Raw genomic sequence first — 25068 nt, 5'->3', positions numbered from 1 at the left:
CCTAACAAATTTCAAGCTTCTAGCTTACGCAGTTTGTTCTAGGTGTTGTTCAGTCACGATTTCTTTTTTCATATATGAATGGACAATTATTACAGAAAAGCCCTGAGTGACATTTCTTTCCTTCTTTCTTTCTTTCGTCCTTTTTTTTTTCTTTATGCTGTTGGTTTATAAACATTTTCCGATTCTCTAGGAGATATGAAACTTTTTGTACAGTATAATATATCAAAGTTGAAGGTTTCACAACATTGTAAACGCATCGTTCAATTATAGATTAAAAACAGAAACATTGAGTATTGGAGAATTTTAAGTCATTTTTCTTTAATGCCTCAAAGCTATACTAAATGGACTCAGGTTCTTTCTGCAATCTTCGATTCATAATATAAAGATTAGGCAGCATCTTGTGAATCTAGGAAATCAAAAATGGAAGAATTCTATTAAATATGGATCCGAAGCTTTTAAAAAGGAAATATTGTATTATTTATTTATTTATTTATTTATTTATTTATTTATTTATGACAAAATACTTTCACATATGATGGCTTTATTTTTTAACATTTATGTTTAGTATTTTGTTGATATAATAAATGGTGGAGTATCACTGAATGCAGACAGAGAAAATGTCATGTCAATCTCACACGTATTTTTATGCCCTGAAGTTTGGTTTATTGCCTTAGCTCACTGCATATGTAAATTGCTGTATATTATATAGTAGTTATATGCGCAATGCAATATCATATCTCTTTTTTTTTTTTTTTAATAAAATCTGATGTCCCATTCCGTCCTGCTCTGCTGCCCTTGACGAATATCACAAAATGAGAAAGCATTCAGTTTATATACATATATATGCGCTCTGGATTTCGAATCAACCTTCAATTCAGTGTAAGAGTCGTTGATGTAGGGAGGATTGGGGGAGGAGACGAAGGGGGTGGGGTTGACACATGATGGAAAATTCTTGAGGACGGAAAGGAATCCTAGCTGGGAAACGAAAGAGGTAAGACGACGTCTGTATCTCGCACTATGAGAAGAATTCCAGCGACGCTACAATAGATATGAAATCGTTTGAGAGTGTCTGTGGAGATTGGAGCTGCAGTCGCTAGTACTACCATATCTCTCTCTACCTTCTCCTGATACTAAGGATGAAAGGGGGAAGGGAATTCATAGTGATACGGAAGGAACGCGAACAACTATTATTTCTTTACTTTCATCCTCCAGCAACTTCTATTCATAGTCACGCTCCAGTGAGACACTTACATTTGTGTCTGGGAACGTATGACGCCAAACGGTATCCAATTTAACAAGATGAATTTTCTAGCTAAAAAAAAAGAAATACACAGTATTATATTCTATCTTTTATTATTGATTTGAAGTAATTCCTTCCAGGTCAGTGGCTATCAAGGTGAAAATAACATAATTTCAGCAGCTGTTTCTATGTTTAATAGCCGCACAGGGTCAGAGATAGACGGTTCAGGTCAGTTGTGTTCGAACGCTATAGTCGTTCGTTATGCAAGTTTTACTATAGAAAAATGTGGTCGCGGTGGATGTTCGAATGCTTGGTTAAATTTGAATTTAACATTTCTCGCACACAGAGGCTGTGAGACGTGGACTACAGTTTAAAGTGGAACGAACCGTCGTAATGTGTTCAAAGGGATTTATTCACAGTTCCATTGCAAAGAGCTCCAGAAGGTACACGTTGACCGATAGGTGTAATAAGAAGTACTCGTCAAGTTCTATCTAGAGGTACTGGTATTTTGGCCCTAAAGCTTAAGGAAATTGATCACAAAGGGCAGAAAGAAGTAAGAGAGTCATTGGTGATGTAGAGAAACCGAGGTTTTAGGAATGAAATCAATATAGGAATAAGATCAGTATGCAACCACATTTAGCATACGTGAGAAGCATCCATAGAACAACTCTTCATACATCATGATGACGTCATTTGGAGCTATTGGGAGCATGGGTGAAGAATGATATCTCACTTGTTTTACCGTGTTCCTGAAGTTCCCTTGAAACAAATTGCATGTCATATGCAAGCTCTTGAATGGTTCTATACTAAACACCCTTTTTCGTTCGTCTACCTTTGTTTTCTTTCGAGATATCTAGTTTTGAACAAATATTTGATCCATCAGCTATGCCGACATCTCAGCTTAGCGCTATCGTCTATGGATGCTTCTCACATATTCTAAATGCGGTTGCATACTGATCTCATTCGTATATTGATTTCTTTCCTAAAGCCTCTCAGTTTCTCCAAATCACCAATGACCCCTTATCGTCACTGCCATTTTTAACCAATTTCCTGAGACTTTAGGGCCAAAATAACAGTATTTTGTGGTTAGGGATGCGCACGAAACAATATTTGTGGCTGTCTCGTCTCGAAAATGTGCTGTAAAAGTGATGTCTCGACTCGAAAAATGTATATTTCTCTATTGGAAGAGCCGTGTCTCGGCTCGTCTCGTGTGCATCCCTATTTGTGGTAGGGCTTGACGAGTACTTCCTATTACATCTATTGGTCAACGTCTACCTTCTGGGGCCCTTAGCAAATGGAACTGTGAATAAACACGTTTCAATACTTTCCTATCGGGAATCGAACTCGGTACCCTGTACACTAAAGGATCGCACATTAGCCACTAGATCAGTCGAAAGGGCACAGATTTTCCGTGGTGTAGTCGGTAAGTTGTCCATCTACCAACCAGACGACCAGGGTTCGATCTCCAGTTGGGCCATCCACGAAACGAGACAAGACAGGATTTTTATAACGAATTACGAGACAAGACAGCGCTCTCTCAATAGATTCAGATATCCTTCCGAGACGGAACAACACTTTCACATCTTTTCAAGACGAGACAGTCTCAACTCTTATCTCTACGAAGGGTTCAGGAAATATTCTCACAGACTACTCTTGTGCAAATGCCGGCAAAATGTAGCCAGCCTCTGCCAAGTGAGTACCTGAAAAACCGAAGATAGTGACCACAATTGCTCCAGTATGTACCGAGGTCGTAAAAGTGTCGAGACTTACTTTCACACCTCGTGGGACATACATTCGGTTCCGCATTCCTTACCTTGGCTACGAAAAAAACATTGTATTATGTGGGCTGAATCTCTTCAAGTACTCTTGTTTGCTGCGTTGTATCAATATGTGGGTCAGTTTTCTGTTTTCATCTTTTGTAAAGCCGAGCCCTCTGGCTCAATCGGCCTCAACCTCAACAAGTAAGCTCTGGCTAGTAAGCCACGCGCGAGTGCTAGACGACGGGAAATAACATATCTAACAACCTTGTATGTATTGTACAGTGTAGAATAATTATGTGAGCGCCAGCGAATTAGATACACATCTGTACACTGGGCCAAGTGTTAGCGAGATTTGCGAGGCTGTGATAAAACATATTTCCTTTCCTTGCTGCTTGTGAGCACTAGTTCAGCGAGATTTGCGAGGCTGTGATAAAACATATTTCCTTTCCTTGCTGCTTGTGAAAACTAGTTCAGCGAGATTTGCGAGGCTGTGATAAAACATATTTCCTTTCCTTGCTGCTTGTGAGCACTAGTTCAGCGAGATTTGCGAGGCTGTGATAAAACATATTTCCTTTCCTTGTTGCTTCTGAGCACTAGTTCAGCGAGATTGGCGAGGCAGTGATAAAACATACCGTTTTGCATTCCTTTCTGCTTCTGAACACTAGTTCTGCAAGTGGATTGCAAGATAGAGCCCGAGTCCCAAAAATCTTATAGACATGAATATAAACTTAAGCTTGTGCGTGCTAGTATTGAATTTAAGTATCAAATTTATATGATTTTCAGTTGCGGAAATGTTTTCTCCGTGGTAACTTTCCTCGGGCTTCTCCCTGGATGCATTCCATATTGAATCTATAACGAACTTGCATACCAAAACTTTACTATCAAAACACCCTGCTTGTATATTGTTGATATTTTCTTAAATATGAATAAGATTTCGCTTCGTAAAGTAGGTTGGTGACCTAAACATGAGGACATTAATTAGCATATTAGCTTAGGTTTCAAACAATGCCCATTTACGTAAAGGTACTAAATAAAATTAGCACATCAGCCTTCATGTGCTTTTACACGTAGCTGACATTACAACTTTTAATAGAACTGCAAAACATATAAAGTACCTATGTTCATTGGCACTGATTGCATTGTGTTTCTAATGAAATTAACACTAGTACATGTTGAAGTGGTTTAGTAAATTGAACGCATTGAATTTATTACTGAGTAACAATATATGTTAGATAGCTACTTGGATCTATAATATTGCAAATTAATAGGGATGGGCAAGAGTCGAGCTAAAACTCGATTCAAAAGTAATTTTCTCGAGTTGAGTTCCGAGTCGAGTCAGAAGTAATTTTCTCGAGTCGAGTTCCGAGTGAGTCGACTCAAGTTTGACAGATAGCTCGCTCGTTCAGCTCGTGTTAACTCGTTTTCAAATCAGGCCTGATTAGACTGGAAAGCGAAAGCCATGATAAATGTAAGCAGTAATATGGAATACTTTTAGTGTTGCTCACAACAGGGGTGCATTTCGTCTCGTACTTTTAGTGCATCTTGTGGGGTACTTTTAACATGTCTTGTCTCATTTCGATAACGAGACGACAATAGATTTTTATAAGGAGACAGCCTCAAATGTCGTGAGCACTAATGTACCAATAGAAGAATGTAGTTCTTACCATCAAGGCTGAGACTTACAGGAAGAAGGTTTGAGCCCAAGCAGAACATCAACCCGGGTAGTGATGTCAACCGGCTCGGCTCGGTTGGGATGAGCCATCGAATCGGTTGGGACAAGCCATCGACTCGACTCAATTGAGCCGATGGCTCGAGCCAGTTCGGTTGGGATGAGCCACCGATTCGGTTCATGTGAGCCATCGGCTCGAGCCAGCTCCGTTGAAATGAGTCTATCGGCTCGGTTCGACTCCGCTCAACTGAGTCAATGGCTCAAACTGACTTGGTTGGGTGAGAAATCAGTTCAATTCGGTTCGGCTCGGATGAACCATTGGTTCGAGCCAACTCAGTTAGGCGAGCTGTTGGCTCGGGTCACTTCTCGGTTTGGCTCGATAATGAATGAGCTATGATCCGAGCTGCTCGAGCCGTTGACAACCCTAACCCCGGGCTGAGCAGTTTTGAACATGTTTGGCCGGCACAAAATGAGTTTTAACAATTTTTGGCTCAAGCCCGAATACTTTTTCCTCCAGAACTCAATCCTAGAACCTCGTGACCGATGTCCTTGCGTCCTGAAGTCAACTAGTTTTCAATATTCAGATACAAACCGCCTACATTTCATTGTCATACACATTGTTATAATAATAATAATAATAATAATAATAATAATAATAATAATAATAATAATAATAATAATAATAATAATAATAATAATAATAATAATAATAATAATAATAATAAGTTTTAGTATCATTGCTAATTATACTGTTTATGTAGGTGTGGAATATTTGAAGAAAAATGAAATGAAATTTTTGGTTTTAAGTTCCACGGTTATGCCGGTTTGGCTAAAGGAGACGGTGATTATGAGAAATTAATGAAATGGTGGAATGAAAAAAGTTGGTTGGAAACGGGAGAAAACCCACGAGCACGGTGTTTGTCCACCACAAAGCCCGCATGGCGCGAGCTGGGATCGAACCAAGGACCTCAAGCACCGAAGGTGAACGCTCTACCATTGAGCCACCGCGTTCCCGATACTTGGAGAAAGTACATGGAACTACACACAGGGTTTAGCTCGAATTGGCTCGACTCGACCCAAATTCGAGTCGAGTTTTGAGTCGATCTGGAGGAAATTTTTCGAGCCTAGTTATCGAGTTGAGCTCAAAGATGTCTGTTTCGAGTCGAGTCGAGTTTCAAAAAGAACTCACTCGAACTCGCTCGTGCCCATCTCTACAAATTAGTACATTATAACTTTGTCCTTAGATATTTAAATAATGGTACAAATAAAAAGAGAAAGATATTACTTTTTAAAGAGGCCTTAAATTCTGTTACTTGTTTTTGTTGTTTGCTTTATTAGCAATGTCGTACACACTTTGACAAACATGCATCCTATCTTTCTTAAGCCGTTTCCCTACTGAGCGGCGCAGACAATAGAGACCTGCACGGGCCGAATTTTTCGGCCCGAGCCCAATCCAGCCCGAATGTACCTCCCGAAAAGTTTTGGAGATTTTCGGCCCGACCCGATAAGTTTCTTAAAATTTTGGCCCAAGCCCGGCCCGGGCCCGATAAATTTTAAAAGTTTAATTTTGTAACATTTTTACGGGCATACTTCTTCAACGTTTGCCTTTATTCTAATTATCGTTTACCAAAAGTCAACAATTATTAAAGAATTGCAATTAATCGGCCCAAGCCCAGCCCAACCTGAAGAGAAATCAGTGTCGGCCCACCCAAGCCCGGTCCGGCGCAAAGAAATAACAGAGTCGGCCCGCCCAAGCCCGGCCCGTACAGGTCTCTAGGAGACAGTTTCCCCTGAACCGCCAGATGACGTACAAACATTGCGGTCATTGTTTCAGGTGCACGAGTTACAGTCCGAAATTCAGTCGCAAATTTCGATCAGTTAGAATCAACGCATGAACAAAAGGAAGTGTTCTCCGTAATCAACTAGAACTAATGTATATTATACCTCAATGGAAATATGAGTGGAAATGTCCATTAGTACATTATAACCACCAATATTATTATGTGCACATGTTATAAAACTGGATCTACTGTAGGTGGATGACAACAAACGTGACGAATTGACTTACACAGGATAGAACCCAATAGATAGCGATGATCAAATATTACGCAAACGCTTTCAATCATAGATTAAATGCAGGGGCGTACCCATGCATTGGTCTACCGGCTCCAGACCACCCTCAATTCGTAATTCGATATAGATTTGCATTCTTTCTTCGTAAAAAAAAAAATATACTTATTTAGAAGAGAAATGATTAATATAGCCTAAAGATTTCATCGTACATTGTATCTCCATCCTTCCTTTTTATATATAAAGCAATCTAGTACTGTTATTTTTTTCTGAGTAACAGTACTTAACAATTTACTTATCATCTTTCCGGATGCAGAACAACATCGGTTCAGTATTATATAGACGTAGTGTCATGTGGTATTGGACTCCCTCCAAACTTTAGACCCCTCCCAACAAAAAGAAATCTAGGTGAGCACCTGATTAGATGTCATACATTTTAAAAAGAAAATACAGTATACTCACAAGTATCCGGTCTAATGTAGCGGAAAGGCAAGCCTGATAAAAAAAAAAAAAAAAAAAAAACGGATAGGCCGGAGTTTTATGGAATCATTTCTTTGCGTAGTGTATTGTGGTCCCTTACACACTGACGAAGCAATGAGAATAAGGAGCGAAACGTTGCTCTTTTCCTGTCACAATTTGTATTTTGCACACGCGACACGTAGGAGGATCGTAGCAGACGCCTGCTTCCAATACCTTGGCAATGTTGCCAATGCAAAGCGTTGCCTTCCTCCAGTGGCGTAGCAGCTGCCCCCGCAACCCCCGCAGTGTGGGGGGGCCCGAAGTCTTGCGATGAATAAAGGAGTAGAACTTCAACCTTACTTCTATCGGCTTTACAACTAGGGCCCCTTCTCTATACTTTGCGGGGGAGGTGCCAATTTGTGCTACGCCACTGCCTTCCTCATTTAATTACGATAAAAGAAAACTCGGCTGGATAGTCGCGAGTAGTGATGTAAATTTTCCTTTAAAAAATTTCGGAAAATTTTCTGGAAAATTTTCCGATTCATAAAAACATATTCCACTTATTCCTACATCGTTGCTTAGTCGTAAAATTTATTTGTAATAAATATTGTCTGAAAAATGTTTCATGAAATGAAAATCTAACGATTCTTCATTTCTGCAAAAATATTTCAAAAACTTCAATGTATTCTTCCCCCAAAATTCACCGTTGATCTCATAAAATCATATTTTGTTAATTTAATACGCATAAGACAATGTTGTCTCATGACTAAAACAAATATTTCTTCTTATTTTCTGTTACAAAAATAATCTTAATAAAAAACTTCAAGTTATATGTAGTTATTTCATTACATAGGCAGGCGTATATGTGAAGAAATAGTGAGATTTTCTGTTTTTGAAATAACTTATAAATTCAGAAGGGTTTCACTTTGCTTTCTTGTTACATTTTAAACAATGGGATGGGATATTTTAGTCTACGAATTCGATTTATGTTCCCTACACTTTACACACACATACATAGTGTTTCTCTCCCTCTCTCTTTCTCTTTGTATATATATATATATATATATATATATATATATATATATATATATATATATATATATATATATATATATATATATATATATTTGCCAACTTGGAATATTAGAAAATTTTCCGGTTTCCGAAAGCTAGTTGGAAAATTATAATTTGTTGCTGTCTAACTTTCCTCTACAGGAATTTAATTTTATAGCCTAATGTGCAGTTAGAAATAGTGGGGAAATTCTCCACCTAACATCACTATACATAATATTCAAAATTGTCCGGGTTATGAAAAGATTTTCCACTAGTTTCTACATCATATTGAACATTTTTCCGATCCATGAAAATGCCTTTCAATTGTTTCTACGGAGAAATAAAACTTCCCGATTCATAAAAAGTTGTTTTACTTTTTGCTTCAAAATGATGTAAATTTTCCTACTTATAAAAAGTTTTTCATTTTCTCCATACACAAGAGAATTTTTTTCGATTCATCAAAAATTGTTTCACTTGTTCCTACATAGTACCGGAAATCTTCTGAGCCTGAGAAAAAATTTTCAGATTTTTTAAACGATTTTCTACTTTTTAACATTTCTATACATGAAGTCAATCAATTTTATGATTAATGAGGAATTGTTACTTGATCACTGATATTAGTTTAGAACGGAAAATTTTCCGGAAAAGTTTATGAGACGGAAAATTTTCCGTGGAAAATTTTCCACTTCACATCACTAGTCGCGAGCCGGATACTCGGTAGTTTACTGTACATGAATAAATAGAATATCATCTAAGACTGTGATCCGCTGTTTGAAAATATTTTCTCAAACTCTTGTTTGTCCTTATCTTACAAAACCAGTCATTCGTTGTTAAAGCCTGTTCCCCGTAGTTTACAAACTTGTTTACACTCCAAGCAAAACTTAGTTCCAATACACTTTTAACTTGCATCTCCTGTGTTCACCTTGACGACAAAACCGTTTATCTCTGGAGATTTAACAAGAAGAAGACATTCGTGAATTTTGGAGGATAATATATTGACAAGAGGAGAAGAGACAGACAGCGCAAAAGTTATTTCTCACGAAATATGTCCAATAATGTACGGGAGTCGTTTCACATGAGAGATTGATTGCAGGCTGCGTCAATCTCTAGCACCGGAGGACATTTGATGAGCGAAACAGAGGCTGTGTATCTTTGTAGTTTTGTAGAACTTCAGTGTAATATATGGGAGACTAAGTGGAGACAGTTATATGAGAACAATAGGAAATCAATGCTTGGAGACTTGAGTCCTAGAAAGCAAATGGGCGAAATGGGGCAAACGAGGAACGAAGGAGCAATATTGAAGAATCTGTCCCCTTTCTCCATTGTGTTATATTTTCTGTCTTTGTTCGTGTGTGTCTTGGTTAAATTTCTGATGATACTGATGGACAATGCATGGCGTCATTTTCAGTTCATTACGAGCTTCTATATCATATCTCTGTTAGAACTTCGACGCTTTATAAACAATAACTCTGCACTGAAATCTCTCAGTTATTGATCTATAGAACTTTGTATATAGTGTAAATATATTCCTTATCATACTTTGCAGATGGCTTTGCAGCATGAATCAGTTAAGACTAAAGGATCCGTAAGGCTTTCCTTGGTTCGTTGATTTGGGAGTTTAAGCACCGAGACGTAAACCTACAGCTTAACGTGCATTCAAACCACATATGAACTCTCGCCCGGAATCGAACTCGGGCATCCTGCAACCGAATGCGCAGGTTCGCTTTAAGGTTTTCCAATTAGTTTATTGGGATAACCTAGGATTCTAGAAGGTCCTAGGTTATATGTACTAGAAAAGAGTTGGGTTTGTTTTGTTTAACATTTCGGACGGGGAATTGCCAATTTCTCGTTGTAACAAGCTTTTAATTAAACAAGTGGGACTGCGGTGGCTCAGTGATAGAGCGTTCACCTTTGGTGCATGAGGTCCTAGCTTCGACACCAGTTCGCGCCAAGTGAGCTTCGTGATGGACAAACACCATGTGCATGGGTTTTCTCGAGGCTCTCCCGTTTCCTCCCATTTTCTTCTTTTTACCATTTAATTCATTTCTCATCATGACCGCCTCCTTTAACCTAGCTGGTATAACCATGGGACGTAAAATTTAATTATTTCATATAATTTTATTTAATTAAACAATTAGCAGTTTCACATGTACACCACGTAAAGAAGTTTGGTTTGTACGACGTGATACTTTCTCAATATTGAAAGCGAAAGTGATAGTAGATATCTACCACTCCTAGTTTTGGTACAGAGATTAGAGTGGAAATATATTTTTGGAACGCTTGATAGATTGTGGGAAACCATTTCCCGCATTATTCTGTAACAATTAAAATTAAAATAGGAAGTGGTTGATTTTGTCTCTTCCGGTTTGAATAAAAGGCTAAGAGAAAAAAAAATTGTATATATTCTTGGAACACTAAACCAATTTCTAAAAACTGTTTATCGATATATTTTATTGCTTTTGTTATCAATATTGAAACCGGAAGTTGCAGTAGACATTTTTTGACATCCGGTTTTAATATAGAATTAAGAATGGAAATGAAATATATTCTTGAGACGCTTTTAATTGATTGAATAAAACTGTTTCTCTTTCCATTACCGTTTTTACTTTATGTTGATCGTTTAAACCGGAAGTGATTGACTTTTATCACTTTCGTTTTGAATATTGTCTCATCTAACAAACTCAGTTCCTAACCTTTGATCGTGTACACCGTGGCCAAAATTGAAGGTGATCCATCAAGTAGCTCTTCAGATTTTTATCTCCCGGATGGACAGAAAGGGTAAATATGTAAACGGGTTTTTAGAAAAAAAAAAAAAAGTGTTATGTGGGTCAATCAGTACAGCCTAAAATGTATACAACCCTCTATTCAACGTTTTCTTTCAGGTTGCATAATCTCTTGACCATGAACAAATTACACTAGCAGAAGTGCCTGTTCTTGCAACGGACTGAACAGTGCATATGTAATCTGTAACATTGTATAGTAGTGTTGGTTGTCTAACTTGAGGGACTTTTGAGGTTATACTTTTCGAATCTCCAGAATGTGTTACCTCCAACCCGCTCAAGCCGAGAAAACTGCTCAGTACGCACCTCCAATTACCCTCTTCCTCTCGAGTCGAAAATCAAAAAACAAAAAGCGCCGAGAAAGAAACGTATCTGGCTTACTTAAGAACGTAGATTGCATTTGTAAATCCTGTAGTTTTTGAACTTAACGTACAACAAACGTATAACTGAATAAGTAAATTTTCTACATACTTTCCTTATACATGTTCCGAATAAATGTACTTTCCGTACGAACGAAAGAACTGTGTATTGGCAGTCAGGATATCACATACAGATGGACGCGTGTAACATATATCTGATGTGTGTAACATACTTATATGTATGTAATATACGGAGGACTGTTAGATGTCAGAGATCCTGCAACGGCATGATGTAACATGTAAACGGGAAAAATGACAGTACTCGTACGTATGTAGCATATGGATAATGTATGTTCAGAACTGATTTCTGTACTAAACATAAGGATTCCGTATATTTGTACAATATAACGATATCTGGATAACGGATTTTTCTCAGTGCGGCTTCATGCAGGATTGGAGATCTTTTTGTACAGTATTTTGATGACTCTACGATGCAAAAATCTAGTGACAGACACACATGTACTTTATATATATAAAATATTATAAGGATGGATACGAATTTTGAAAACAATATAAAACATGGAAATATACTTTGTTTCTGTAACGTCAAATTAAGCCAGATTCGAGTATCCCTAATACAGAAGTGCAGTGGCAAACACAGATTTCCACCCAAGGGAGGTTCAAGAACTCAAGGTCATATATCATTTTAAGATATCTTTGAATACATATCTTAGAATGGTAAACGTTTATCTTGTTCAAAGAGATGGAGATTAAAACCCAAAAACCCTCCCTTTGCGTACACCACTACTGAGCTCTTATGTTTGATTTTTGTATGATCGAAATATCACTTCCTGACTTCTGAGTGAAAAGTAATCCAAAGAGCTTTGATTGCTGGATTGTTACAAATGATTGACCTGATTTCATAAAGTCAGTCTAGCTTTGTTATTAGATAGGCCTATATTGTGACAAAACTTTACACACATATTGAAAAACTCCAAAATCTTGTGTGTGTGTGTGTGTGTGTGTGTGTGTGTGTGTGTGTGTGTGTCTGTCTGTCTGTCTGTCTGTCTGTCTGTGTTTCAAATTCGCTTTTAATTTCTGCCATTGGAGCACAGCAGTGACCATTTATTCAAGATGGTGACAGGCGCAAAGAAAGCTTATGTTGTGTTCAAGTTTCATTCATACCAATCTGTGCTAACAGTACAACGATACTACCGAACGAAGTTCAACAAAGATCCACCAACTGCCAAGTCTATTCGGAGGTGGTATGCACAGTTTACAGCTTCAGGATGCCTCTGTATGGGGAAAATCAACTGGTCGGCTTACAGTGAGAAACGAGGAGAAAACTTAATATTGCACAGCCTACCGGTATCGTTTGGAAGATCTTAAAGGACACGATTGAAGCCGGAGCCTTACCGCTTGCTATTACTACAAGCCTTGACGCCTAATGACAAAGTCAGACGCTTTGAATTTTCTACCAGGTCCAACAACTTCTGGAAGAAAATGGGTTTAGTGCATGGGTGACCACAGAGGGGGGCAAGAGGGGGCAATTGCTCCTCCCTGGATTTTCGACAAAGGTTAACATTTATAGTCTCTTCTGGTGACAATAGTATACTTTTAAAATCAACATTCACTAAATGATTAGAGTAACAAAATTTTGTCAAACCCATCCCCAAGATTTTAATCTACTTCTCTCCTTCATGTGGTGTTTCATATTTTTTCAGTAATAATTATATTCAGTCTGATGCTGCATGCAATACTAAGTATTTTGAATTATGGTATCCGTCAGTTGAGTTGAAAAGATAATTTTGCTCTTTGTTGTTTCTTTTGCTGACGTAGTGCTGATAGCAATAAAGTTTTGTTTTGTTGGGATTCATTCTAGTAATTGTGTGTATGTGTGTGTCTTCCCCCCCCCCTTGGAAAATATCCTGCTGGCTCCCAGTGTTTAGTGAGGTGTCATGTTCAGTGATGAAGCAACATGTTTTGTGAATGTTACTTTAAAAAAAACTTTTTGAGTGTTTCAATACATCTGCAAAATTTTTTGACAATATGCTGAAGTGGATTTATGACATAGGGTCAATCATTTGTAATAACGTTGTACTTTCTTTATATTTAGTTGTTTCAGAAGCAAACACTGACTGTCTGAATTTTAGCTTTGAAATATAAGATTTTTGATTGGTCATTAAATATGATTTTATGTTCTGTTTGTTTTTGCAGGTGATAACAGCGACTACCTGAATTTAGCTCTGAGAGACGGGGGAGTGATTCTAACGATGAATCTAGGGAACGGAAGATTTGAGTCCCAAATCAAACCATCTCGCGTTCGTTTCGACGATAACCAATGGCACCACGTCACAGTTCACAGGAAGATGAAAGAGGTAAGAGCTAATTTATTTATTTATCGAACACACACACACACACACACACATATATATATATATATATATATATATATATATATATATATATATATATATATATATATATATACAGGACCGGATCCAGGATTTTCTGAAGGGGGTGCACCAATAACTATCAGTACATTTGAATCAAATTTATTCTTTTAAATGCCTTTAGGCATCTGTGATGTGTATGAGGAACTGACTTAAACTATTGTGTTTAGTAAAACCGCTTTCTTTTAAGCCCGAAACGGAAACATGACATGAAATTTTAAAAAAGTATTGCTATTTCCACTGCCAGTTTCTCACTTTAGATAGTGTATATTCAGAACGGAAAGGGGGGGTGCACGTGCTCCTGTGCAACCCCTTAATTCGGCTCTGTATATATATACGGCGTTGGGCTACTCAGTATAATTTGAAGTACTCACCAACTACCTCGATAGAAATTATTGCGGAAGTACTACAGGATTCTGAAACATTTATATTTCGATACTGTACATACTTGTTCGTAAGTGGTTTGACCCGACTATGGTTGGTCCCAAAGTTTTGGAGCTATGAACCTTTAAAGTTCATTTTTTTAATGTTTTCGGCAGCCTGTAACTCCGAAAGGAAACATTTGTGCACCAAAAATTGGTCTATACTGTTTGTCTTATCTTGGTGTCAGGAATCATTTCACAAACGTTGTCGGTGTTTTTTTGAAACACTCTTTGTTCTGCTATGACGTTATTGCTAGGTTAGCCATTAGTTTATAGAAAGGAATGTGTTTGATAATTAAGTACAGTAATCGAAAGATTTACATAATACACAATTACGTAATCGATCTCAAAAATTACATCTGCTAGCTTGTATGAGCATGTTCGCCGCTTTTGTGACTTTGACGTCCATTCCAGTATATATATATCTAATTCACAAATTGGACTTCCGTAAATATTAAGCTGCGTGAAAATTTCCGGAGCACATTACTTATGCAACTTTAAAGATTGCTATAATAATAATAATAATAATAATAATAATAATAATAATAATAATAATAATAATAATAATAATAATAATAGTTATTTGAAATATTATTAACCTTCGAATATTGTTTATTGTAATATCAAACAAATTCTTTGTTCATACTAGTGTAATTTGACAAATATATCCAAGAAAATCATCATCATCATAGATATTCTGACATTATTGGCCGGTCACTTGCTGCAACTGAGAACTTTTCATGCTTCACAGTGTTCCGCTAACCTCTTCGTCTTCATGTGCGATTTTTCTGTTTTGATATTCCATTAATTGCATTCTCCTTCGCCTCCTTTCTCTCTTTCCTGCCATCATACCCTCTAGAACGTCCCTAATGATACATTTCCTTCTTATCCAATGTCCCAACCAGTTTCCCTTCCTTTTCTTAATAATATCTAAACTTGTTCTTTTCTCCTCCACCATTTCTAACACTCTCTCATTTGTTTTCTTCTCGACATAGCTAATTCTATCCATTCTTCTCCACACCCACATTTCGAAAGCTTCCAGTTGTTTTTCATCATTTTTGCGTAAATTGTCCATGTCTCCGATCCATACAGCACGATACTCAACACGAAGTATTTTATGAGTCTTTTCCTCAACTCTTCTTTCAAGGTCCTACAAAATAGTATTTTCTTCCTGCTAAAGGCTTTTTTTTTTTTTTTTTGCCATTCCTATCCTTGCTTTTATTTCACATTCACACTTCATATCATTACTAATAATCCTACCTAGCTATCGAAAACTAATCACCTGTTTTATTTGCTCCCCTCCTACTTCTACATTTGGCACCGACCCCTTCGTTCCAATCACTATGACTTTTGTCTTTGTAACATTTATTTTCATCTCATATTCTTCACAGCCTTTCCTCAAGTTTTCTAACATATTATTGATTTTCTCTTCAGATTCTGGAACAAGCGTATCATCTGCAAACCGTATACACGTAATCATCCTACCTCATATTGAAATGATATCTTTATCCAAGAAAAAGTCATGAAAATCTGCCACTGATACAGAAGAAATTAATTTACGGACTGTAGCAATATGCAACCCGTATAACCGTATAGTAGTGTGGGTTGTCTAGTTTAAGGGCCTTCTGGAATACTCTACACCAGTGGTTCTCTATCCTATCACTACCTAGGTTCTCCTATTTATCACTACCCTCTTATAATGTGTATTTTATCACATCCTCCTGTCAGCTACCCCTTTATAATTTCTGGATTGTAATAAGCTTGTGTGGGGTATTTAATATACCTGTTGCGGAGATCTCATGATAGCCATCTATTTCTATAATAATAAAATCCATTTTTTGTATATAATGCATACAGTAACTTCCCTAAAAGCGAATGGATTAAAACCAAATTTGGTCAGTTCATTCACATTAGAAATACCGAATCCGACCGTCATACTGTTTCAAAATGGACGACGTTTGAAAATTTTAGAACTTCGTAACTCCCTTAATTTTGAGTCATATGATAAAAAAAAAAAAAAAATAAAGTGATTCTAATTCTGGTTAAAGAAAACTTGGACAGTTGCTAAAAAAGTTATTGAGTAGATCTATTTTAAATGACTTGATAATGTGCGTCACGAAGATTGAACTGGACATTGCCGCACTACTGAGATCACACCATGCTCAGGTATCTCATTAGCTTTCAATTTTAATTGTATTTCAATATGCAGGTTTTGTTGCATTTGTATTTTTCTGGTATTTCAATAGGCAATTTTCGTTAGTTTTGTATCGTGCCTGTTTAATTTAAATTGACAGCTCTGCACCTGTTGAAAATGTTTACTAGTTCTATTTTTTAGTTATTTTTTACAATATGTATAAAAATAAAAAAAATATGTCTATCAGAAGAAAATTGAAATTAATATTTAAAAAATATTTTCCGGTATTAGATTCTAATTATATTTATCTCTTCTGCTTATCTTATCGACCCCCCATGAAAGCCTCTCGCGACCCTCAGGTTGAGAAACTCTGCTCTACACTTTTTAAACTTTCAGAATGTATTACTCCCAATCCAAAATGTGTGTATAGAAGTTTCAGAAATCCTTTCCTATTCTTTATTTCCGGATATTTAGAAGTGGAGAAACTTACAATTTTACGTCCTAAGTTTACGTACTGGAGACTAAAAGAGTAGGAGATTAATGAAAGCAAATATTCATAAAAGAATTGAATGGGAATGTGGGAGGAAACGGAGAAAACAAGATAACTCGAATACAATACGATTTATTAACTCACATGGACTTAGATCGAACCACAAACCTCTCTCACCAGAGGTGAGCACTCTACCACAAAACCATCGTGCTCCCTTTCCGAACATTTATAGAAATTACTTATACTGCTGGTTTGTGGAAGTAGACAAGTGCAGTTGATAACACGATGATATACATAATATCATTTCTACTACCATACTGTAGAGTTGTTAAGAAATATTGACTTATAATATATGAACGAAATCGTTATATGCCTTCTTGAAGCATTAACACTTTTTACGAGGGGAGTCCGAAAAACGTTCCCCGTCTCGTTTTTTTTTTTTTCGAGTAAAGCTAACAGCAATGGAAAACCTTGCCCATCCCCCATGCAGTCCTGATTTCGCACCCTGTGATTTCCGTCTGTTTCCGCCTTTGAAGAAGATTCAAACGGCAGGCACTTTGGAAGCAATGCTGAAGTCACAAGAACTGCTCAACGCTTCTTCCATATGCAGAGCCCTGAATTTTTCCTGGAAGGGTTTTTGAAGCTTATAAGATCAGTATGACAAATGTCTTAATGTACACTCATGTCCAAAATTATTGTCAAATGTCTATAAATATGTTGTTGTAGGAATATAATTTGATAACGAATTCGCCCGGTATTTCTTACAATGTTCGTATGTGTATAAGCGGCAAAGACATGTATGTGGCATATTTAATGACAAAAGAGCAGTAAATAAGAACAATAAAACGAAAATAAAACTTTCTTGTCCATTTAGAAACATTTTATTTTACTCATTATAGTTTTCGTATTTATAATTCTTTTCCTATGAAATTCACCACAAATATACAATTCCTGATTATACACATAGTATCAGTATTAAAAGTACCCTGCAAAATTATTATCAAATTATATTCTTGCAAGAAGACAGTTATAGATATGCGACAATCATTTTGGACATGAGTGTACATGGTACTTATGTGTAAAAATAAAAGTACGTCTGATCTTCAGTGTTATATGCTACTTTTGGTCTTACATACCCACCTCTGTCCACAGTCACCTGGGGAAACTTATTTTCGAATTCCTCCTCGTATTTTCACCTTCCAGTAAATTGCCTTTATTTTGGAGACAGAAAGAAAATTACTTCTCCCTAGGAAAGAATCATATACAAATTTTAATATATGATACATTGAACAGAATGGGTTCTAAACGTGTGTACCTAAATCCGGACGGACGAATGCCGGTCCAGACGGAAATAATTTTATTTTAATTCTTTTTTTCGGCACGAAGGGGCTATGAAACATGTAAATCCAATTTCCAATTCGATTTTTTTTTTTATGATGGCCATACTTTCTTCTCTCCTATTGTCTCTCGAAAGTAACGCATTTTGTGGTTACCCTAAGTTAGAGATTTGCACGGGCCGAATTTTTGGACCCGAATCCAATTCAGCCCGAATGTACCTAGGACCGGCCCAGCCCGGGCCCGAAAAGTTTTGGAGATTTTCGGCCTGAGCACGGCCCGGCCCGATAAGTTTTTTTTAAAATTCCTGGCCCAAGCCCGGCCCGGACCCGATAAATTTTAAAAGTTTTGGCCCGACCCCGCTCCGATAATTTTTTAAAAAAATTTAACTCGAGCCCAAGTCTTTCTCAAAATTTAGTATTAAACTTGACCTAACCCTCAGAAACATTTTATAAACTCTGGTTCACAATCTGACGCTTGCCACCCGAATGGTACCATTGCCTCCTAGAACTTTGTCTGTCATCGAAAGAACAAAAACTCCATTCACTGTAACAAAAATCTAACTTTGATTTTTAGCATAAAGTGAAGATGGCAATATTGTTTAGCGACAGGTAAAACTTTCCCACCCTTTCTTGTCATATTTTGGGTTCAGTGAAGGTGAAGGTCAGAGCTCAATTTACCGCATAATGCCTGCAATCCTCTATAGTGAAAGTGGAGCCGCTAAGCAACACAAACTGTAAATAGCTATTGCATTCTTTGTAACACTTTTCACAGGCACACTTCTTCAACGTTTGGCTTTATTCTAATTATCGTTTAACGAAAGTCAGTAGTTATTAAAGAATTGCAATTAATCGGCCCCAGCCCGGCCCAACCTGAAGAAAAATCAGTGTCGGCCCGCCCAAGCCCGACCCCTGAAGGTCTCTACCCTAAGGACGTTATAAAATATATTATGTGCTCATATGTATCTTCATCCTATTACTTCAATGAAGCCAAAAAAAAAAAAAAAAAAAAAAACGTGCATCGGCACAACAAACTAGTCTGATTGGTTATTCTCGTTTCTGCCATGAATGTTGGCTCAAAATCTTATTGGGCGGAGCGGGCAGAGTGCGGGTGGCGAAACTGTGACGTGTAGCTTCACGATTTTGTTGTCTAGGCAGATCCTCTATTTTATAATATCCTTGGATTACCCGAACTTTAGCAGACACAGTTCGGGTACAGAACAATGTGCTTCACACTGTTGCCTACATTGTTGTAATCAAAAGTGTTTCGAATTTCAGCATAACGCTTACAGGTTAATTATTGTAAACTTACATACAAATATGGCAAGTGAGCGTTATACTTCCGACCAAATTGTAATGGATTAAGTTTATTGGCTGGTTGTCAACTGACGTCACGTACACAACAGCAGTAATCAGAAATATATTGGATTACCATGTAATCACGTGTTTTAGTAGAAATTACCTACTTCCCGCCAAAGAAGTTGATTGGTCTACCGTGTAAGTCAAGTCACACCTCGAAAGTTGTAGTAGTTTTGCAGTTCATGGAAATAGACTATCATTCCGTTTTTCTTTGAAAGTTTCACATTAGAAAAATGAATTCTAGAAGTTCAATTTCAGTATTTTTTACTTAGTATATTTTTGTTCTTATCAGAAATGGGTAGAGAACATAATGTTATACGTTCTGTATGGCTAATGACTTAGGAATTCAGATTTTTTTGCGGCTACTGAAGTACTCAAAGCATAACGAATGGACTATGAGCACCAAAAGATCGTACGTGAACAGAAGAGATATTGAAGTAATGGCGAGGGAAGGTGGGCAATTATTGTATTTGCTTAAAATGGATTCTGAGGAGCAGACACACTAAAATGTATACTTAAAATTGAAGGAGTCGCAGAACGAATTCTTCATAGCTATAACTTTATTGCATATTCTATCGTAAAATTAAGGCAATAAAGTGCCCGTTTCACTTAATAACCTTTCTCAGTACCATTTTCCTCCTTATAAGCGTCTGAGAGAAAGTGTCTATGATCTTTAAGAAAAAAATAAAATCTACTTTTATTAGAAAAAAAAATCTTTTCCTTTCCTTTTTCTGGAAGAAATTCATCTATCATTTTTAGTTTCTGATATCTACTGTTTCTATCAGGCTTATACTCGTAAAAGCTGGAAGATTGAAGACTAAATTCAAATGAAAAGTTGCAGTAAGTAGTATTTTCGAGTTAGATATTGCGAATGTAATAAAGTTAGAAAGTGCCAATTTAACATACAAGTGAATATTTGACAATTCCAACCTATTATAACCGCAATTATGTGAAAATCCGAGATGATTGTCCTCCCTTTCTTTTGAGGGTATTTTCAAAAAAAATGTGAATTGTGACAATTGCGACCACGTTGTTTTGGGTGAAGTTTAAGACTAATGTTTGGTATCAAGGCTAAAAATTAGCCGAAGGCTGTTGGAAAGAATATCAATTAGGGCCGGCAAAAAAATAACCTCAAGTATTTGCAGAGGGCGCTGTATAAGTTATAGTAGGGATACGGTGGCGGAGGGGGTTTTGATCGATAGCGGTATACGTGCCATTTTCAGTAGTCACAATGGCGCGGCGTGGTGAGCATCGTGCGTTTGTTTTGGAGGAGTATATCTGTAATGGTAGTTCTGTGATTTACTAATCAGCGGGCATTTCGCATTCGGTTCGGACTTGGCCGACATGAATTTGTCCCAGATAGAATCACTATTCAAGTTTATTAGAACAACAGATTCTGCACCGAGAAAAAATTGCCTGGCCGACCTCGGACCGTAACAACGCCGCAAAATATAGTGCATGTGATAATGCTCATCTAGTAATCTCCAAAGCGTTCAATACTTAAACAGATCGGCCAAGTGATTTCTTTCTCAGTGCAGAACCTGTTGCTTTAAAGTATGACACCAAACTTGAATATTTTTTTCTAACTGGAACAGAATCATGTCGGCCAAATCAGAACCGAATGCAAAATGCCCACTGAGTAATAATCATAGAGCCACCATTACGAATATACTCGTCCGCAACAAACGCACGATGCTCACCGCACTACCCCATTACGACTACGAAAAATGGCATATACATATCGCTATCAATCGATACCCCCTCCGCCGCTGTATCCCAACAGAGTCCTCTCCAAATACGCGAGGTATTTTTGCCGGATCATGTACAAAGGTATACATCAACCTGATAGGTAAGAAGATTATGCCAGCAGAATACGTATTTGAGTTGTTCAGAACAGGCCCGTAGCCAGCCTCAAAAACTTAAGGGGGGCTCGGCTGAAGTTAGGGGGTGCCGATCCAACCATATGATAGTTCATCACCATATTATAGTTCTTTTGCAAGCCTACTGTAAAACTTTTAGGGAGGCAGCAAAAATTTAGGGAGACCCGGCCCCCCTAGACCTCCATGGATACGGGCCAGGTTCAGAACACAAGGGAATCAAGTACAGTTACCACAGGTGTGAGAAAAGGGACGAAGTTTGTGTGGTACACTTTAACACATGGAAAAATTAACACTGCATTTATAACTTGCCTCATTGGCTACGCTTTTGAATAGGCGAGTAATATCGTCTTTCAGTATTCTCGAACTCCAACTCTCACACAGAAGTCGCATTTTGGTATGTTCATAGATATACCGGTAACGCCAGATCCGTGTGAACCCTTTTTTTTTTTTTAACGTTCGGTACTTTACATGGTAATATCGGATCTCACTTGGACCGCAGATTCGCAATATGTATGACTGAGTTCCCATTACTAAGATGAACTATGAAATAACAGAGTAGTGATCTTCGAGATAAGAAATCAAAGGAATACAGCAAAAGTCTCATTAATGTTTTCATTATCGTGCGAATCTTTTATTCATAGTTAAGCTAGGCAACCCTATCAACATACATTACAGGATCCAGGTGATTAAAATTGCCTTTATCCGTTAATAAGTTAACAGATTGTCTCCATTAACAAATTCGGTGAAGATAATTCCTTTTGCAATCTGTTGCAAGAAAAAAATCAAAAATTCGCTTACATATATGGGATATGGTTTCAGACATCTACCGTTAAAGTCCTCGTTATCTATTAGTTCCTCAACGGATTTAGTCGGCCGAAATAATTGCTTTAGCTGTATATTACAAGAAACAGAAATAGAAAAATCACATCGGTTCAAGAGTTATGGTGGGAAGAATAACGGACTGATGGGTGAACTAACAACATAATATTATAAGTCTCACTGTGTGATCCTAATAACCATGATAAAAGGTGGTTATTCATTCGTGGTAATGCTCTTGCTATTGGAAATTAACCCATCACCTTCGAACATCAATATGTCACGATAACCTACGACGTACCTGGAATATTAACAATAGTCCCCATCAGCATTGACGATCTTCTGCAACGTTCTGGGAGGCCATGGGATTCCATCGCGGTAGAACTTGGCGGACAGTGAAGCGAAGAAAGTATCAAGTGCATTTTGCACCTTTATTAGGGATTTGAACTGGCGTCCTCTAAGGTGATTGTCCAAGGAATGGAACAAGTAATAATCGGACGGTACATATCCGGGAAGTATGGCGGATGCAACAGTGTTTCCCATCCAAGGCGTTTAATGGTGTCTCGGGTCGTCCTAGCCACGTGGGGGTTTAGCGTTGTCCTGTAACAGGAGGACCCCTTAGAAATGTTGGCTCCAGAGTTTTGAGTTTTTCTTGAACACGACTTAATTGCTGACAGTACACAGTTGCATTGATGTCCTGATCAGCCGGTAGCAGTTCCTGATGCAAGATGCAGCGAGCAGTCCACCAAACACACAGTAGGACCTTCTACTAATGCAGTGCTGGTTTCGGCTGTTTTGGAACCTGTTCATGGGATGCTGGCACCGTTGAGCTTCGTACAGGACACACTTCTCATCATATGTCAACACCCTGTCCAGAAATGACTCCTTCCTCAGACGAGACAGCAAAGAAACACAGGTGTATGCTCAAGTTGCCTTCCATCCCGGAGTCAAATCATGTGGGACCCATCGACCTAACTTGTAGTGCTTCCTAAGTTGGTGGAGGTGCTGCCGAATGTTTTTTTTTTCACTCACACTGAATTGTAGTCCCAGTTCCTCACATGTCTGGCTACTGTTCGTTTCAATCCCTGTCTGAAGATCTTCATTTTGTAAGTGTTTCGTCACCGTCCTTAAACTTATTAAACCATTGTTGCACTGTACGTGTAGTCACAACACCCTCACCAAAGACCTTGCATATCTTCCGCCCCGCTGCAGCGGCGTTCGATCCCGAACTCGTACAGCATACATGCCCTTATGACCCTCTGTGGAGGTCCCATGTTCACTCTGTCCTTACGCAAGTCATTGTGTAAGTGAACTTCCACAACTAGGTAGCATGTTGGATATACCCACACGAATAACTGACCTTCGCCTTATCTCCATTCGCATTCAACTCACGGTGTGAGGGCCAATTGAACACAGACCTTCACGAAAAGCGACAGAGCTTTCTTGGTTACCTTTACATTTTGTACCCAATCGCAGGAAAAGTTATATATATATATATATATATATATATATATATATATATATATATATATATATATATATATATATATATATATATATATATATATATATATATATATATATGTGTGTGTGTGTGTGAGTGTGAGTGTGTGTGTGTGTGTGTGTGTGTGTGTGTGTGTGTGTGTGTGTGTGTGTGTGTGTGTGTGTGTATGGACATGCTATCAGCAGAGACATAGGATTAATAATGGGGCAGAAGCAGGGGCGTACTTACGCAAGAAACCCACCGGGTCGCGACCTCCTTCCCTAAACCTTCGTAACTCAACATGTATTTTTACATTTTCTTGATAATACTATGATTGTTTCGCAGAAAATGGTTGATGTAGCATGAAGATTTGATATTATACTTCATCTCTATTCTTTCTTTTTTCATAAAAAACAATCGAATTCTATATTTGTTTCTGGCAACAGTCTATAGCTAGCAGTACTTAAGAAGCTCTTTCCATCACTATGTCTTTTCGGGCGAAGAAGAACACTGATCAGTATTACATAGACGCAATGTGTTGTAACATTAGATTCGCAAACTCTGCCCCCCCCCCCCAAGAAAAATGTCTAGGTACGTGCCTGGGTAGAAGCATAAAATAATATGATTTATCCATAGTTCGGTAGACTGATCCAAAGTTTGAAGGCTTAATGTCCTGTTTCCAGTCGAAAGAAGAAAACACGAACGTGATGTTTAAGCTTAAAAGAAACGATATATATACAGGTAGATGAGCAGGGGCACATCCATGGGGGGTCAGCCTGGTCCAGACCCACCCCCCAAAAACTTCTTAACTCAACATACATTTGTACGTAGGGTGACCAAACGTCCCGTAAAAACGGGATTGTCCCGTTTTTTCACTACCATTCCCGGTGTCCCGAAAAATTCTCCCGGGAGGCCAAAATGTCCCGTATTTACGTACATTGGGTACAAGAAACCCTTCGAATCGCTAAAATTTCCTAATTTGTATGATTTATTTTCTAAGGTATTGATTATATTGGAATATATCTTTAATTACTGAGCAACGTCATTACGACGTTTGCGGTATTGGATGTGGTGATTCCATTGATTTCTTTCTTAGGCCTCCCCTCTCCACAAATGACAGTGCAAGGGGCTGAAAGTGTTATGAAGAACAAATGTAACCTGTTTTTATTCTCTATTTCGCTAGGCGCTGTCATCAGTCCAATACAATGTTTCCGTGATTTGACTAAGATGTAACCTACTATCAAAGGAGAATAAAGATACAGAACAATAAAAGTGAAAGTAAAAAGAAAACTAGTTGTAAGTGAAAT

The 25068-nt window shown here is 37.7% G+C and overlaps 1 protein-coding gene across 5 annotated transcripts in view; it reads left to right on the top strand.

Moving 5' to 3' along the window:
- The window catches only part of Nrx-1 (Neurexin 1), a 962813-nt gene that overhangs the window by 648275 nt on the left and 289470 nt on the right, over nucleotides 1-25068 (top strand). For all 5 annotated transcript variants that reach the window (XM_081730243.1, XM_081730244.1, XM_081730241.1 and 2 more), the window contains exon 4: nucleotides 13608-13768. In XM_081730243.1, the coding sequence (XP_081586369.1) occupies nucleotides 13608-13768 (161 nt within the window). The remainder of the gene's footprint in view (nucleotides 1-13607; nucleotides 13769-25068) is intronic.

Source organism: Thermobia domestica, chromosome 11 (genome assembly GCF_964235325.1).
Source record: "Thermobia domestica chromosome 11, izTheDome1.hap1.1, whole genome shotgun sequence".
Classification (NCBI taxonomy): domain Eukaryota; kingdom Metazoa; phylum Arthropoda; class Insecta; order Zygentoma; family Lepismatidae; genus Thermobia; species Thermobia domestica.
Note: the sequence above shows the minus strand (reverse complement) of the source record. Positions and strands in the feature narration are given on the sequence as shown.